The sequence below is a fragment of the Schistocerca gregaria genome, chromosome 3 (genome assembly GCF_023897955.1).
Source record: "Schistocerca gregaria isolate iqSchGreg1 chromosome 3, iqSchGreg1.2, whole genome shotgun sequence".
In the NCBI taxonomy this organism is placed as follows: Eukaryota; Metazoa; Arthropoda; class Insecta; order Orthoptera; family Acrididae; genus Schistocerca; species Schistocerca gregaria.
This window is the reverse complement of record NC_064922.1, coordinates 552,250,642-552,263,854: the sequence shown is the minus strand read 5'-3', so window position 1 is coordinate 552,263,854 and position 13,213 is coordinate 552,250,642. Positions and strand designations below refer to the sequence as shown.

At 41.7% G+C, this 13,213-nt stretch overlaps 1 protein-coding gene across 3 annotated transcripts in view; it reads left to right on the top strand.

Moving 5' to 3' along the window:
* LOC126353953 (adenylate cyclase type 9) overlaps positions 1-13,213 on the top strand; it is a 218,207-nt gene that overhangs the window by 44,930 nt on the left and 160,064 nt on the right. Inside the window, exons 1-3 of one of the 3 annotated variants that reach the window (XM_050003250.1) lie at positions 5,376-5,688; positions 6,184-6,794; positions 7,006-8,063. In XM_050003250.1, coding sequence (XP_049859207.1) covers positions 6,493-6,794; positions 7,006-8,063 — 1,360 coding nt within the window. In that variant the 5' untranslated portion in view covers positions 5,376-5,688; positions 6,184-6,492. Of the gene's footprint in view, positions 1-5,375; positions 5,689-5,826; positions 5,950-6,183; positions 6,795-7,005; positions 8,064-13,213 lie in introns of those variants that run through there. The other 2 variants (XM_050003251.1, XM_050003253.1) reach the window with 2 other exon arrangements.

Below are 13,213 nucleotides of genomic sequence, written 5' to 3'. Positions count from 1 at the left end.
CCATCATCATTTAATCATACAGTAAAGCTGCATGTCCTCGGGAAAAATTACGGCTGTAGTTTCCCCTTGCTTTCAGCCGTTCGCAGTACCAGCACAGCAAGGCCGTTTTGGTTAATGTTACAAGGCCAGATCAGTCAATCATCCAGACTGTTGCCCCTGCAACTACTGAAAAGGCTGCTGCCCCTCTTCAGGAACCACACGTTTGTCTGGCCTCTCAACAGATACCCCTCCGTTGTGGTTGTACCTACGGTACGGCCATCTGTATCGCTGAGGCACGCAAGCCTCCCCACCAACGGCAAGGTCCATGGTTCATGGGGGGAGGATTACTAGTATACGAATAAAAATACGAATAAAAATATTTTGTTATGAGTAACTTGTTGAGCAAAAAAATGGTTCAAATGGCTCTGAGCACTATGGTACTTAACATCTTTGGTCATCAGTCCCCTAAAACTTAGAACTACTTAAACCTAACTAACCTAAGGACATCACACACATCCATGCCCGAGGCAGAATTCGAACCTGCGACCGTAGCGGTCATGCGGTTCCAGAGTGAAGCGTCCAGAACCGCACGGCCACACCGGCCGGCCTTGTTGAGTATCTTCAACTTAATAATGAGGAGGATGTGATTTCTAAACGTTGATTCAAGCAGGCAGGTTTCATATTCGTATTAATAACACAAAATGGTGTACTAATTAAATATGTTTACCATTTAGGTATCGAAGTAACCTACCTTAAGAACATTGGGTGCATACCTATCATTCGTTTGAGATAAAATAAGTTTTGCATTTCCTGCAATTTTGGTTCTTACGACATTATACATCCTCAGACTTACCGAATCATTTAAATCAAAAGTGGAAATTTTAGTCCTGGATAAATATATTCAGAAATCAGGCTGCCTCATAAGAACTGAAGTTCATCAAAGGAAAGCTGTAATTCAAAGTAAGTGTTATAATGTTTTAGCCTGTCTCACAACAATAATTTCGTGTAGTTCACTGACCTGATGCAAATCTTTCAGCTGGAAGCCACTTCGGCGACTTGAGTGTTCCTGACCTAGCCCAGTTAAAATATATATATATATATATATATATATATATATATATATATATATATATATATATATATATAAGTTTAAATGTGTGTGAAATCTTATGGTACTTAAATGATAAGGTCATCACTCCCTAAGTTTACACACAACCTAAATTATCCTAAGGACAAACACACACACCCGTGCCCGAGGGAGGACTCGATCTTCCGCCGGGACCAGCCGCACAGTCCATGACAGTTGCGCCTTAGATCGCTCTTTTTATATATATTTTTAATCTAGTTTTGTTCGTTTTGGTTCGTTGCATCTGGTCGGGACGGACGTCGTAAGACACCCGTTTAAATTCGTTGTTTATCGGTTTACTCAGGTTTTTTTTTTTTTTTTTTTTTTTTTTTTTTTTTTTTTTTTTTTTTTTTGTATTACAGAGGGCAGCTAACCCTCTGCCCCCGTATTTTTTTAAATCTCATTATGTTCGCTGTTATTTATCTATTCGGGGCGGACGTCGCAAGACACCCGTTTCAGTTCGTAGTTAATCCATTAGCCCAGTTTTTTTTATTATTATTATTACAGAGGGCAGTTAACCCTCTGACTGAACACGCTGAGCTACCGTGCCGGCTCGGCTAATCCCTCGCGGCCCCTGTTATCAGACTGGGGAAAGGCGAACTGTAGTTTAATGTGAAATCCGAACCATGTGTCGTTTCTACCTACTCCTCACATCGTTGAGAGGTAAAGGCTAGATAAAAGTGCAGGCTGAAAAATCCAAACCTAACGGATTCGATCCCGCGACCTTTTCGTCTGATACGTCTGACAGTCGAATACATGTACGGATATTGTTGTTGCTAATATTGCAGGCTAGGTAACTTTCAGGGGTGGTAGTATGGACCAAAACAAGGATTAATGTACAGTAAACATGGGTTCTAAAATGCATAACTTGCAAGCTGTGAGCACTTTCTCCTCTTTGATACTGTAAAACAAATCTGCTGAACAAGTGATCATAGCTCTCGAGCTATGCATTTTAGAGCCCGTGTTTACTGCATGTACACTTTTTTCTTGTTTTGATCTGCAGTAGAAGAGATGTGTTTCACAGTTCGTAAGGCACGCATTTTAAAGTCCATGTTTATTGGACCTTTTTTCCTCTTTTTGATCCTGCTAATACTTCTGAAAGTTTCGTTCGCTACATTCTTAGCAATAACAGTCTCAGTACGTATATTCCACTGTCAGAGGTGCGAGAACGATTTTAGCTTGTAACTTCCCCTTCTCCATCATCACTGAAAGTTTTTAACGTCATCACGGAATCACCCTGCTGGTGCATATGCGGCTACGCATGAGTAGACGCTAGTCAAACCTACCGTTATTGATTGACAATGTTTCGAATGAGACTTTATGGTCACCAAGTAGCTGTTATCTGTATCCAGATTTGCAAGTTCTCACACACTAATAAGTTATTCTGTTTTAGAAGACAGTAAACACACAAAGAAACAAACAATTGACAATGTCACAGAAAAATTAAAATAGTTCTTCCCAAATAACAATTAACTTTGCCACAGCAATAAAATAATCCTCTTCCAAATATTCCCAATCGAGAGCCCCTGCGCCCCACTAAAAAGAATCACAATCGCCGTTGTCCACAGTGCCTGCAATCGATAGCGACATAGATACACAATTAAGTTCGAGCAAGTTGTCACTTTCATATTGTACCTCGAATAATAACCGCTTGGCTACTTTTGCAAATAATTTATTTAACGACCGACTTCGTAGCTTAGAAACCACATCAATAGGTTATATATGTGCTGATATAGCTTCTAGACTACGAATCCGGTCTTTAGATAAATTATGCACAAGAGCAGACAAGCGGTTATTATTTTAAGACGTTTACAAATGGCTTAATGGCTGCGGCTGTACCTCAAACAAGATACTGTTTATATCGCATATTCATAAACAAGTATCCTTTCACAAACACTAGGCTTTCATTTTTGAGTGGGACACATTGTCCAAGAATTAAATTAATAAATTTTCTGAACAATGTTTCCAGGGGGGGAGGGGGGGGGGGGGGAATCTCCCTTGGATCAATTGCCGGAAGCGAAAATCTTCTAAATATTCCCAATTGGGCTACCTACGCCCCACTAAACATCTCGCCAGGAGCTAACTGGCAAGAAAGTCCCTAACTTTATATTGGGTCATTAATTGAACAGCTCGTCTACCTATAAACAGGAAAAAAATAAGTTCCTGTCAAAGGATTTCTTACTAGTTCAATGATTTGATTCATTCTTAAGATCGATATTATTCAGAAACATAATAGGCTCGTCTAACTAATGTGTATATAGACTGATGTTAGATAGAATAAGTTTTAACGATTCATTCGCGCAGCTCAACCCTGCCTCTAAAAAATTACGGTTCGAGTATGACGCACAATTTTAATGTGTCAGCAAGCAAGAGCGCTTATTTCGCTGCAGTATGAAAGTTTCAGTCAGGAAATTACGGCTAAGCAAATGATAAACCACTTCTCCGCTATAGCCTTTCTCCCAACAGTGCTAGTCCTTTGAGATATGCAAAAAATATTTCAAAGGAGGAGAAAGGTGCTTACAGAAATGAAGCTGTGGCAGCGGATCGTCAACCGTGCCTGGATAACTCAGTCGGTAAAGGCCAGAGACAGAGTTTTAATCTATCACGGAGGTTCACAACATCACACTTACTGCTGCAAAGTGAAGGCAACAAGTGGAGAGATTTAAATGTTTAGTGAACTTGACAAAGAAGCAGTAGTGTCATGGCTCAACGAAGGTACAAATGGAGACACTGGGACTGCCCCAGTTTAATTGTCACACCATTGCAAAGATGAGTAATAAAGATATTAGTATCAGTTGCGATGAAAACAGCTAAAATCGCTAAAACTGACCTAAGCTCCGGGTACCAACGGAATCTCTATCAGATTCCAAACCGAATTTCGCCCCTCATTTGACCATAACATTCCGTAGACCGTGCTGATCTAGCGGGTAGAGCGCTTGACTCCAGCCTGTTGATACTGGGTATGAACGGGATTTTTTCCTCGCTCCAGTACCCCTAGGACGGCCCTAAGTACACTCAACCTGAAAGCAAATGAGTACCGGGGATCTTTCCGGGGGGTATAAAGTGGCCAGTGATGTACTCACCATCCTCCCCCCCCCCCTCCCCCTAGCGCCGCAGCGAAGAAAAGCTGCCCTTTTCTGTAGTCAGACCATTAGCCCGGCCACGGGCTTGCACCTCTACCTTTTATACCATAGATCTCTCGAAACATTAATTTATGCCTAGAATTTGTAAGACAGCACAAAATACACCTGTCCACATGAATGATAGCAGAAACGGTCTACAAAACCACCGTCCAAGTTCTTTGACATAGATCTGTTGTGGAATCTTAGAACATATTCTGAGCTGAACACAACGAGCCCCTCAAAGTCGACCAGAATAGATTACAAAGACTTAGCTCATACAAAACCGAACTCGCATAAAATCCTGAAAGTCATGGATCAAACCAGTCACATAGGTACAGTACTTCTAGACTCCCCAAAAGCATATTATTGAGTATTATACCAACGCTTACTGAGAAAAGTAACGGCTCGTTGGGGCACCAAACGAAATTTGTGACTGGATTGAGGATTTCTCGGTAGGGACGTGTAACGTTATATTGAACGGAGAGCCATCGACAGATGTAGAATTATCTTTAGGTGTTCCCCAACGAAGTGTATTGAGATCCTACTGTTCGTGTTGTTTATTAATGACATGGTAGACTATGTTAACAATAATCTCAAACTTTTCGCAGTTATCTACAACGACATGAAAAAACATGCAAAATGTATTTTATCTTATTGCAATTTCAGAGTGCTTTAAAGATTATTAGCTTGGTTCAAATATTCAGGAATGTGAAATTTAGAGCTAAAAAAAAGTATGTGGTATTCTTTACATGTAGTATAAATGGGTAACAATTACTACGCTACAATTCAACTCTCACAAAAAATACACGAGTGAAAGATATCGTGGGAATATAAAAATATGACATATATAGTAATCAGTTAAGTCTAAGAGTTCAAGATGATATTAGATTCGCTTGAAAATATACAACAGCGCTATTGTTAGCAATTTTAGTCAATCATGCATACTCACGTTACCGTTTAACTCGTATTAGACTATCTTCCAAACGCCGTGAATTCACTCAGATAAGTATTCTGAAGTCTTCATATTTTAAACTGTATACTGATCTCATAATATGTACCTCAAGGATTATAAAGTGATCTTCTTAAATGCTAAAACATGTACTTGTACAAACTACAATCAATTTTGGCGCCGATTTATACCGTTGGTCAAACTGTTCACGAAACAGCTGAACGCCGATAGAAAATGGCCGTCAAAATTAATGGTGGTGTATTATATGCAAATTGTTTAAATGCTTCAGAAAGCCGAAACGGTTGTCGTTCAATTTAAATGAAGTTAAACAATCGTTGTCGTCATGCGACAGCTTCGTACTTTAAGACTTTTTTTTTATTTCCAAGAAGCTAACCGCAGTTATCTCTGATTAGTAGTCTCTTGGCTAAATGCCCGAGCGGACATGGACATAAACGTTCAACAGTTTTTTAATTGTTTTTTTCTCCTGAAAATCAACACTGTATACAGAGAAGGTTTGGTAATTTTTTAGTTTTATGATATTTTAACGATACTGTTTCGCATTATGTTGAGTGATGCTATAGAACTGCTGATTATTGCTGTAAACAGTTCCTGTCAATCATTGGCCGATAGCAGCCGAAGTGTTTTCCCCCACTCCCCTTGATTAATGTAAATAATGTGTGTTTATAGATCTATGTATTGTGAATACTATCGAAAACTTTGAAGTATAACTCAAGACCACTGTTATTTATGAGAAATTCATACGATGAAAAAGTGTATGTGGTGTTTAAAGTTTATACGAAAACTAAAACAGCCTACTTAGTCACAAATATGAATAAACTCACTGATCAGATTATTGACATTACGGTTCTCGCCCACTTAGTGAACCATTTACTCATGTTTCCGGAGATTAAGGAATATCAGAACACATTTTGCCTGTGAAAACATTTATAAGTTGTGTCACCATGTCGAACGTATTCCGTAATTAAAGTAATTACTTTCTGTTGCAGCTGTCGAAAGAGATCCTAGTGGCAAGAGGATTCATTTTATGGAAACGATCTTTAAAATCTTGATCATAATGTACAGCAAATTATCACAATTCGGATATTTACACCAGTGTACTTTTCTGTGACATTACTGTATCAAGTTGATGTCAAAGAAACACCAAGTATTACTCATCAGTATAAAATGTACATTTGTGCAGCAACAACATCACGAACTCGTGCAAGAGGAAAATTGCAAGAGATTTATTGAAATTATATAAATAAAATTAGAATGAAAGGAAAAAGTACTTTAGACAGTGACGATGAGTGAGAAACATGGCATCACCTGTCATTTTAAGACATGAAAGGGCCGTAACTTCATCTGTCAGCTTTTCAAGATCAAGAGGGCAAAGTGAGCAGGCAGATGATGATGATGATGATATTCAAATATCATTGGCACCTTATGTACAGAACTACCTGGCACAGAGCAGTCAAAAACTTGACTGTTGTGGGGCATGTTTGCCAGTGCCATTTGAAAGAGCAGCAAAACAGTCATGGTGGGATCCTCGCTTTGACTCTGAAATACTTGAGGGGCAGTACCGATCAAGTTCCTTTCCACAAGTGCGCCTAAGATTCCAGTACGTATTTTTATCCATAGAGTTTGATTTTTGTTGTAATCATATGGTTCTTATGAAATATAAATTACATAGTGAATTATTACCTGCAGTTACTAAAATGTATCCAAATTTATTGGATTTTGCAAAATATTAGCCTCCCTTGCAAAATGCATGCCCCTCAGTAAATAATTAATTGACTCCTGTACTAAATGAACTGTATATTTTGTTTCAGGTATGCTCTTGTGTATATCCTGGCTGTATCGTTTTCATGGTTTGTATACTTTATTGTGACTGGTGCAACTGGCAGAATACAACACTGGATTCCTGTGTCTGCTGTCTTTGCTGTACTATTAATTATAATAGGCCTGATTTTAGCTGTAACATACAAAAGTTTTTACAGAACTTATGCATTTCCCATTTCCATATTTGTGGCTGTCATTATTTGCATCTTACTACTCGTGTTTATTATTCTGAATTCCTCAAATAGCAAGGCAAGTAGTATCACCCCTGTAGGACAATTTTCTCTTTGTATTGAAATATTGCTTATTATATACACTGTGATACAGCTACCTCTCTATGTGTGTGTAGCCATTGGTAGCATTTTTTCAATATTATTTGAATGCTTGATTGCTACATTGTACTTTAAAGAAGATTATGGTGTGAATACAAACACTGGTGTTGTAGTTCGGACGTTACTGCATATTGTTGTGCATTTAATCGGCATTCATGTTCTCATAATGACTAATGCTAGAATGCGAGGAACTTTCATGAAAGTGGGCCAGTCATTATTAGTTAGAAGACAGCTCGAAATGGAGAAACAGTTGAAAGAGAAGATGATACACTCAGTGATGCCACCCAAGGTTGCGGACTGGCTAATGTCGGAAACTGGTGGTGCCCAGGAAGATGAATATGAAGATAGTGAATCATTACAGAAACCAACACATGGCAAGAATCATGCTAGTGGTGGAAATGATATTCGTTCTCTGTTCCGTCCTTTCAATATGAACCGAATGGAAAATGTCAGTATACTATTTGCTGACATTGTAGGTTTTACACGAATGAGCTCCAATAAGAGTGCCGAAGAACTTGTTGGCATATTGAATGACTTATTTGAACGATTCGATGATCTCAGTGCTAAGCATGGCTGTGAGAAGATTTCAACATTGGGTGACTGCTACTACTGTGTTGCTGGTTGTCCTGAGCCTAAACTTGATCATGCAAAGGCCTGTATAGAAATGGGGCTTGATATGATTGTTACAATCAAACAGTTTGATGCAGAAACAAATGAAGGTATGTGTGCTTCCAGATATTCAACTATATTGTTTCTTGTAACTCTTCATGATCTTATTTACGTTCTTCATAGTTACTAGATTATACTAAAAGGCATGCATTGCTTGATGCTGAATTTTATAGCTTTTAATTAAAATCTTTGATGCCTGATAGAAGTAGAGCTTGTTTTTTCTTTCCTACATTGTGTCTAAGTAACACGACTGATAATTTTATAGCAATTAATCACAAGATCTTCATAATTCAATGCTTGTTTGTGAGGGTTTGTCAGTCTTTTCACTATATCAGCCATAAAAAGTTATTGCTCCATTGTTGTATTGCAATGAACTGCATTTTCTCTTGACTTTTTGCTTGTTTCATTGAAATTAACAATGTAATTTTCTTCTCAGCTTCTAGTTTAAAGAATTTTTCCTTTGGCAATGTATAGTAGCAAAATAGGTTATGAAGCACATATTTTGTTGATATTCCTCAGTTGTGCATACAATCTATAAAATTGTTAAAGATGAAGCTATGTTATTCAATTATTACAGCTAAGTATGTAAAACCAAAATTTAAAGAAAATAAAAAAAAAAAGAATTGCATACTGAAAGAATATAAATGACTGTAATAGAACATTTTCTGTCAATAGCCTTGCAATGTTTCTTCTCTATATGCAATAATGAAAAGAAAAAGAAAATCTATCAGTAATCTCATTTGTTTTATTTGTTTGATCATCTCGGAAGATCTGTTTATTGTGACAGCTGCTGACCATTTAACATATTTAGGAACCAGATGTATTTGCTTTATTTTTTTACATCATCAGAGTTTTTAACAGTCCAAATTTTGATTTATAGTGTTAATAGTATCCAAGTATTTTAAGTAGAGTAAAAACAGTTCTGTGTCACAGACATGAAAATGATTGATATAGTTTTGTTGTCATTGCCATCCCATTCAGCCTTGATTCCATAAGTTTTTATATAAGCAATTCTAGAAAAGAAGTTTATGACCATCCCTAAAAATGTGAAGTTTCTTTGCATTGTGTAGTGCAGTTTCTCATGTCTCATACTGTACAGTATAAAGTAGACAAAGTGTTATGTAAAGAGAAAAAGTAGAAAAGACTATTAGAAAGCACAAGAAATCACACTTTTTGTATAGAAGTGCCAGATTTTGAAAACAGGACAAGATGCCTGTATGTTATTGTCTCTTGCAGTGGCTTCAGAAGGGCATTTCATGGAGGACCAACAGAAACATTTCAGCATATAGGGTTAGACCTGAAACAATAGTTTTGTTATTTTTTTATATTGCGGATATTTTACAATTCATCGATCTTCAGGGAGGTAGTTGAATGCCTGTGGTTGACAAGTCAGAAGTAGTAATGAATAACCATTTACCCCTTAGATTAAAAAATCGATCTTACACTTGTCATAAATTCAGAACTGTATTATCTCCAGTTGATTCAGGTGAAGTTTCCATAATCTTTTATATTCCACCTTGGTGTGTAATTTCACTTATGGAACCTTGTTATAGATTGACAGTGGACTATTTTCTTCTCTATGAGATGAGTAGTTTCTTTTCAACCTTCCCACCTTTAATAAACTTATAAATTTCTGTGGGCTTTTGCATACCACACAGGAAAGTGGGATAGTATGAAGTATTCACTAGTGGCAGATCATTATCTTTTTAAACATACCATAAGTATCTCCAACACACTTAGCCAAATGTACTTACACTCTTTGTCAGTCGGTGACATTATCAGTAAAATTGCACACTTCCAATGTTTCCCTGTCCTCTTTACCTAACCATTCTCCTCCCCCAACATCCTCATCAACTTCACCCTTCTCTTTCCCTTGTGCCTTCTCTCCCTAATGGTTTCACTTCCTCCTCCTCTCACTGCCTCCCACTCTCCCACCCTCCATCCTTCCTGTCCTCCCTCCCTTCCTCCCTCCCACCTTACACCTCTCCTTCCTGTCATCCTTCCCTCCTACCCTAAACCCTACCTCCTACACTACATACCACCCACCCAACCTCCCTTGTCCTTGCCCTCCCTCCTTCACCCCCCTTCCTCATTCGTCCCTCCCTCAACCCCTTCCTCATTCCACCCACCCTCCCTCGTTCACTTGCCTGCCTCCCGCCCACTCTTGTTTTCACTCCCCCCTCGCTCCCTGCCCCCACTCCTTCCCTCTTGCCCCCACTCCTTCCCTCTTGCCCCCAGCACCCTCACAAGCTGACCTCTGTTTCATTTCTATCCAATACTTAGCCTTAAGTTGCATCACTAATCACTCGGCTTCTATCATCCTTTGATCCCTATCAAAAGTTTCCTGGCCTCACTACTCAATATTCTTTTCATTCATCTTACTTCAATCATGTCCTCCCTTAGCACACACTTAATATTAATCAAAATCTTTCGTGTCCTCCCAAACCTCATCTTTTCTCTCCCTCTCTTTGATACCCATCTATTTCCCTACACTTTTTCCCCTTCGCCATTCCCACCCCCTCATTTTCCCTCACCCTCATTTTCCCTCACCCTTTCCCCCTCCTAATTCATCACCTCTCCTTCTATCCCCTGTCCTTGTATCCCCCCATCTTTCCCCTTTCTTCTCTTTCCTCTCACCAAGCAGAATAGTCCAATGAATAGCACACTGGACTTGGATTTGGGAGGATGATGGTTCAAACAGGCATCTGGCCATCCTGACTTTCAGTTCTATCCCTAAAACATTTAAGTGAAATACCGGGACAGTTCCTTTGAAAGGGCATTGCCAATTTCCTTCTCCATCCTCCCTAATCTGAGCTTCTGCTCTGTTTTTAATATTGTCAAACACTAATCTTCTCCTCCTCATCCTCCTCCCCTTCTCTTCTCTCTACCCCACTTTCACCTCCCACTCTTCCCCTCTTCCCACCTTCTCTTTCCCTCCCACTCCTCACTCCCACCCTTGCCCTCCCTCGCCCCTTCTTCCTCCCCCCACTCTTCCACTTCTCATCCTCCTCCACCCACTTCTTTCCCATTCCATGCATTCCCCCCACTTCTTTCCCCTGCCATGCACTCCCCCCTTTTCCTCCCTAATCTGTCCTCTCTCTCCTTCCCCTATGTCTCTTCACCTCACCCTTTGCTTTCCTCACCATCCCTTTTTCCACACTCTCTCTGTTCTCCCCCTTCCCACCACCATTTCCTCCATATTGCACCAACTTTCTTCTTCCCCTTCCTCATCCCTTTCCTCACCCTTCTTCCTCCTCTTTTGCTCCCTCACTCCTACTGCACCCTTTCCTTCATTTCTTCCCCCTTTCCTCCTTTCCTTCCCCTGTCCTCCACTCTTTCCCCATGTCTTTGATCGCACTTCAAATGGCTCTAAGCACTATGAGACTTAACATCTGAGGACATCAGAGCCCTAGACTTAGAACTACTTAAACCTAACTAACCTAAGGACAGGATTCGAACCTGCGACCGTAGTAGCTGTGTGGTTCCAGACTGAAGTGCCTACAACTACTCAGCCTCAGTGGCTAGCGATCCCACTGCCCCTCTTTCCTCACCCTTTTCACATACATTGCCTCCCCTATCCCACCTCCTCGCCCCTCACCCTCTTTCCCCCTCCTCACCCTCTTTCAACACTCTCGTCCCCTTTCACCCCTCCAGCCCCCTGCATCCCTCCTGCATCGTTCACCAGTCATGCCCACTTTCACCCCTCTCTCCCCCTTTCCATCCTCTTGCCCTTCTTCACCCCACTCTCTTGCTTTATCACCCTGCCGCCCCTATGCCCTCCCTCTCACCAATTATATCATGCACTTGCACTCCTCTTCTCTCCATTCTGCCCTTTTGCAACCATTCTAGCCACCATTTGCCCTTCTCACATTTAACCCGAGCCCCAGACCCCCTTTTCCATATTTCCCCAAATCCTTCCCTCTGTGCACATTCCTTGTCCCCCTCTCTCACCCCATCTTTCCCATCCCAATCTCTCTCCTTTTTCCAACTCCATTCTCCCACTGCACTGTCTCAATTTTTCCACTTTCAATACCTCTCCAAACCTCTCACTCCATTTTCCGACCCCCTCGCCGTCATTCCCCCCTGGGCCGTCATTCCCCCCTGGGCCGTCATTCCCCCCTGGGCCGTCATTCCCCCCTGGGCCGTCATTCCCCCCTGGGCCGTCATTCCCCCCTGGGCCGTCATTCCCCCCTGGGCCGTCATTCCCCCCTGGGCCGTCATTCCCCCCTGGGCCGTCATTCCCCCCTGGGCCGTCATTCCCCCCTGGGCCGTCATTCCCCCCTGGGCCGCCATTCCCCCCTGGGCCCCCATTCCCCCCCCTCTGCCCCCATTCCCCCCCCTCTGCCCCCATTCCCCCCCCCTCTGCCCCCTTTCCCCCCTCTGCCCCTTTCCCCCCCTCTGCCCCCATTCCCCCCCCTCTGCCACCATTCCCTCCCTCTGCCCCCATTCCCCCCTCTGCCCCCATTGGCCCCCCTCTGCCCCCATTGGCCCCCCTCTGCCCCCATTGGCCCCCCTCTGCCCCCATCCCCCCCTATGCCCACTCGTCTTCTACTGCCTTTCTTCTTTCACCTGTGGTTTCTTCTCTTTCCCCTGGCTGTGCTCTCACCTGTTTTGGTCCTTACGATTCCACCGCATCTTTCGATATCGGGTTGGTAATGTGCTATCTGGTTTGTATGTGCAAGGGAATGGTGTTCCTCAGGGAGCGTTTTAAGTGTCAACCTCTTTGCCATTGCCATTAACAGTATCATGTCAACTATCCGGAGTTCTGCCCAGTGCTCCTTCTTTGTGGTCGATTTTGCTGTTTTCTGTTCTTCCTCCAGTCCTGTCACTGCTAGTCGTCAGTTGCAGCTTACAATAAAGCGATTAGAGGCATGGACTGCGAAGGCGGGTTTTACCTTTTCTGCAGACAAATGTGTGTGTGTTCAATTCTCGACGTTTTCTTAACTCCCCTGGATTGCATCTGAGGGACACCATTCTTCCTTTTAGCGACACTGGGAGGTTCCTGGGCCTCACTTTCCATTCCAAGTTGTCATAGTTGCCGCATCTTGAAGACCTCAAGGTACGGGGCCTGAAGGCACTGAATATTTTGAAGTGTCTGAGCCATCGGAACTGGGGTGCAGATCGGGTGCGTCTGCTGCAGTTTTATAGGGCTTTTCTCCGGTCCCGTCTTGACTATGGATGCACCGTGTATGGGTCAGCA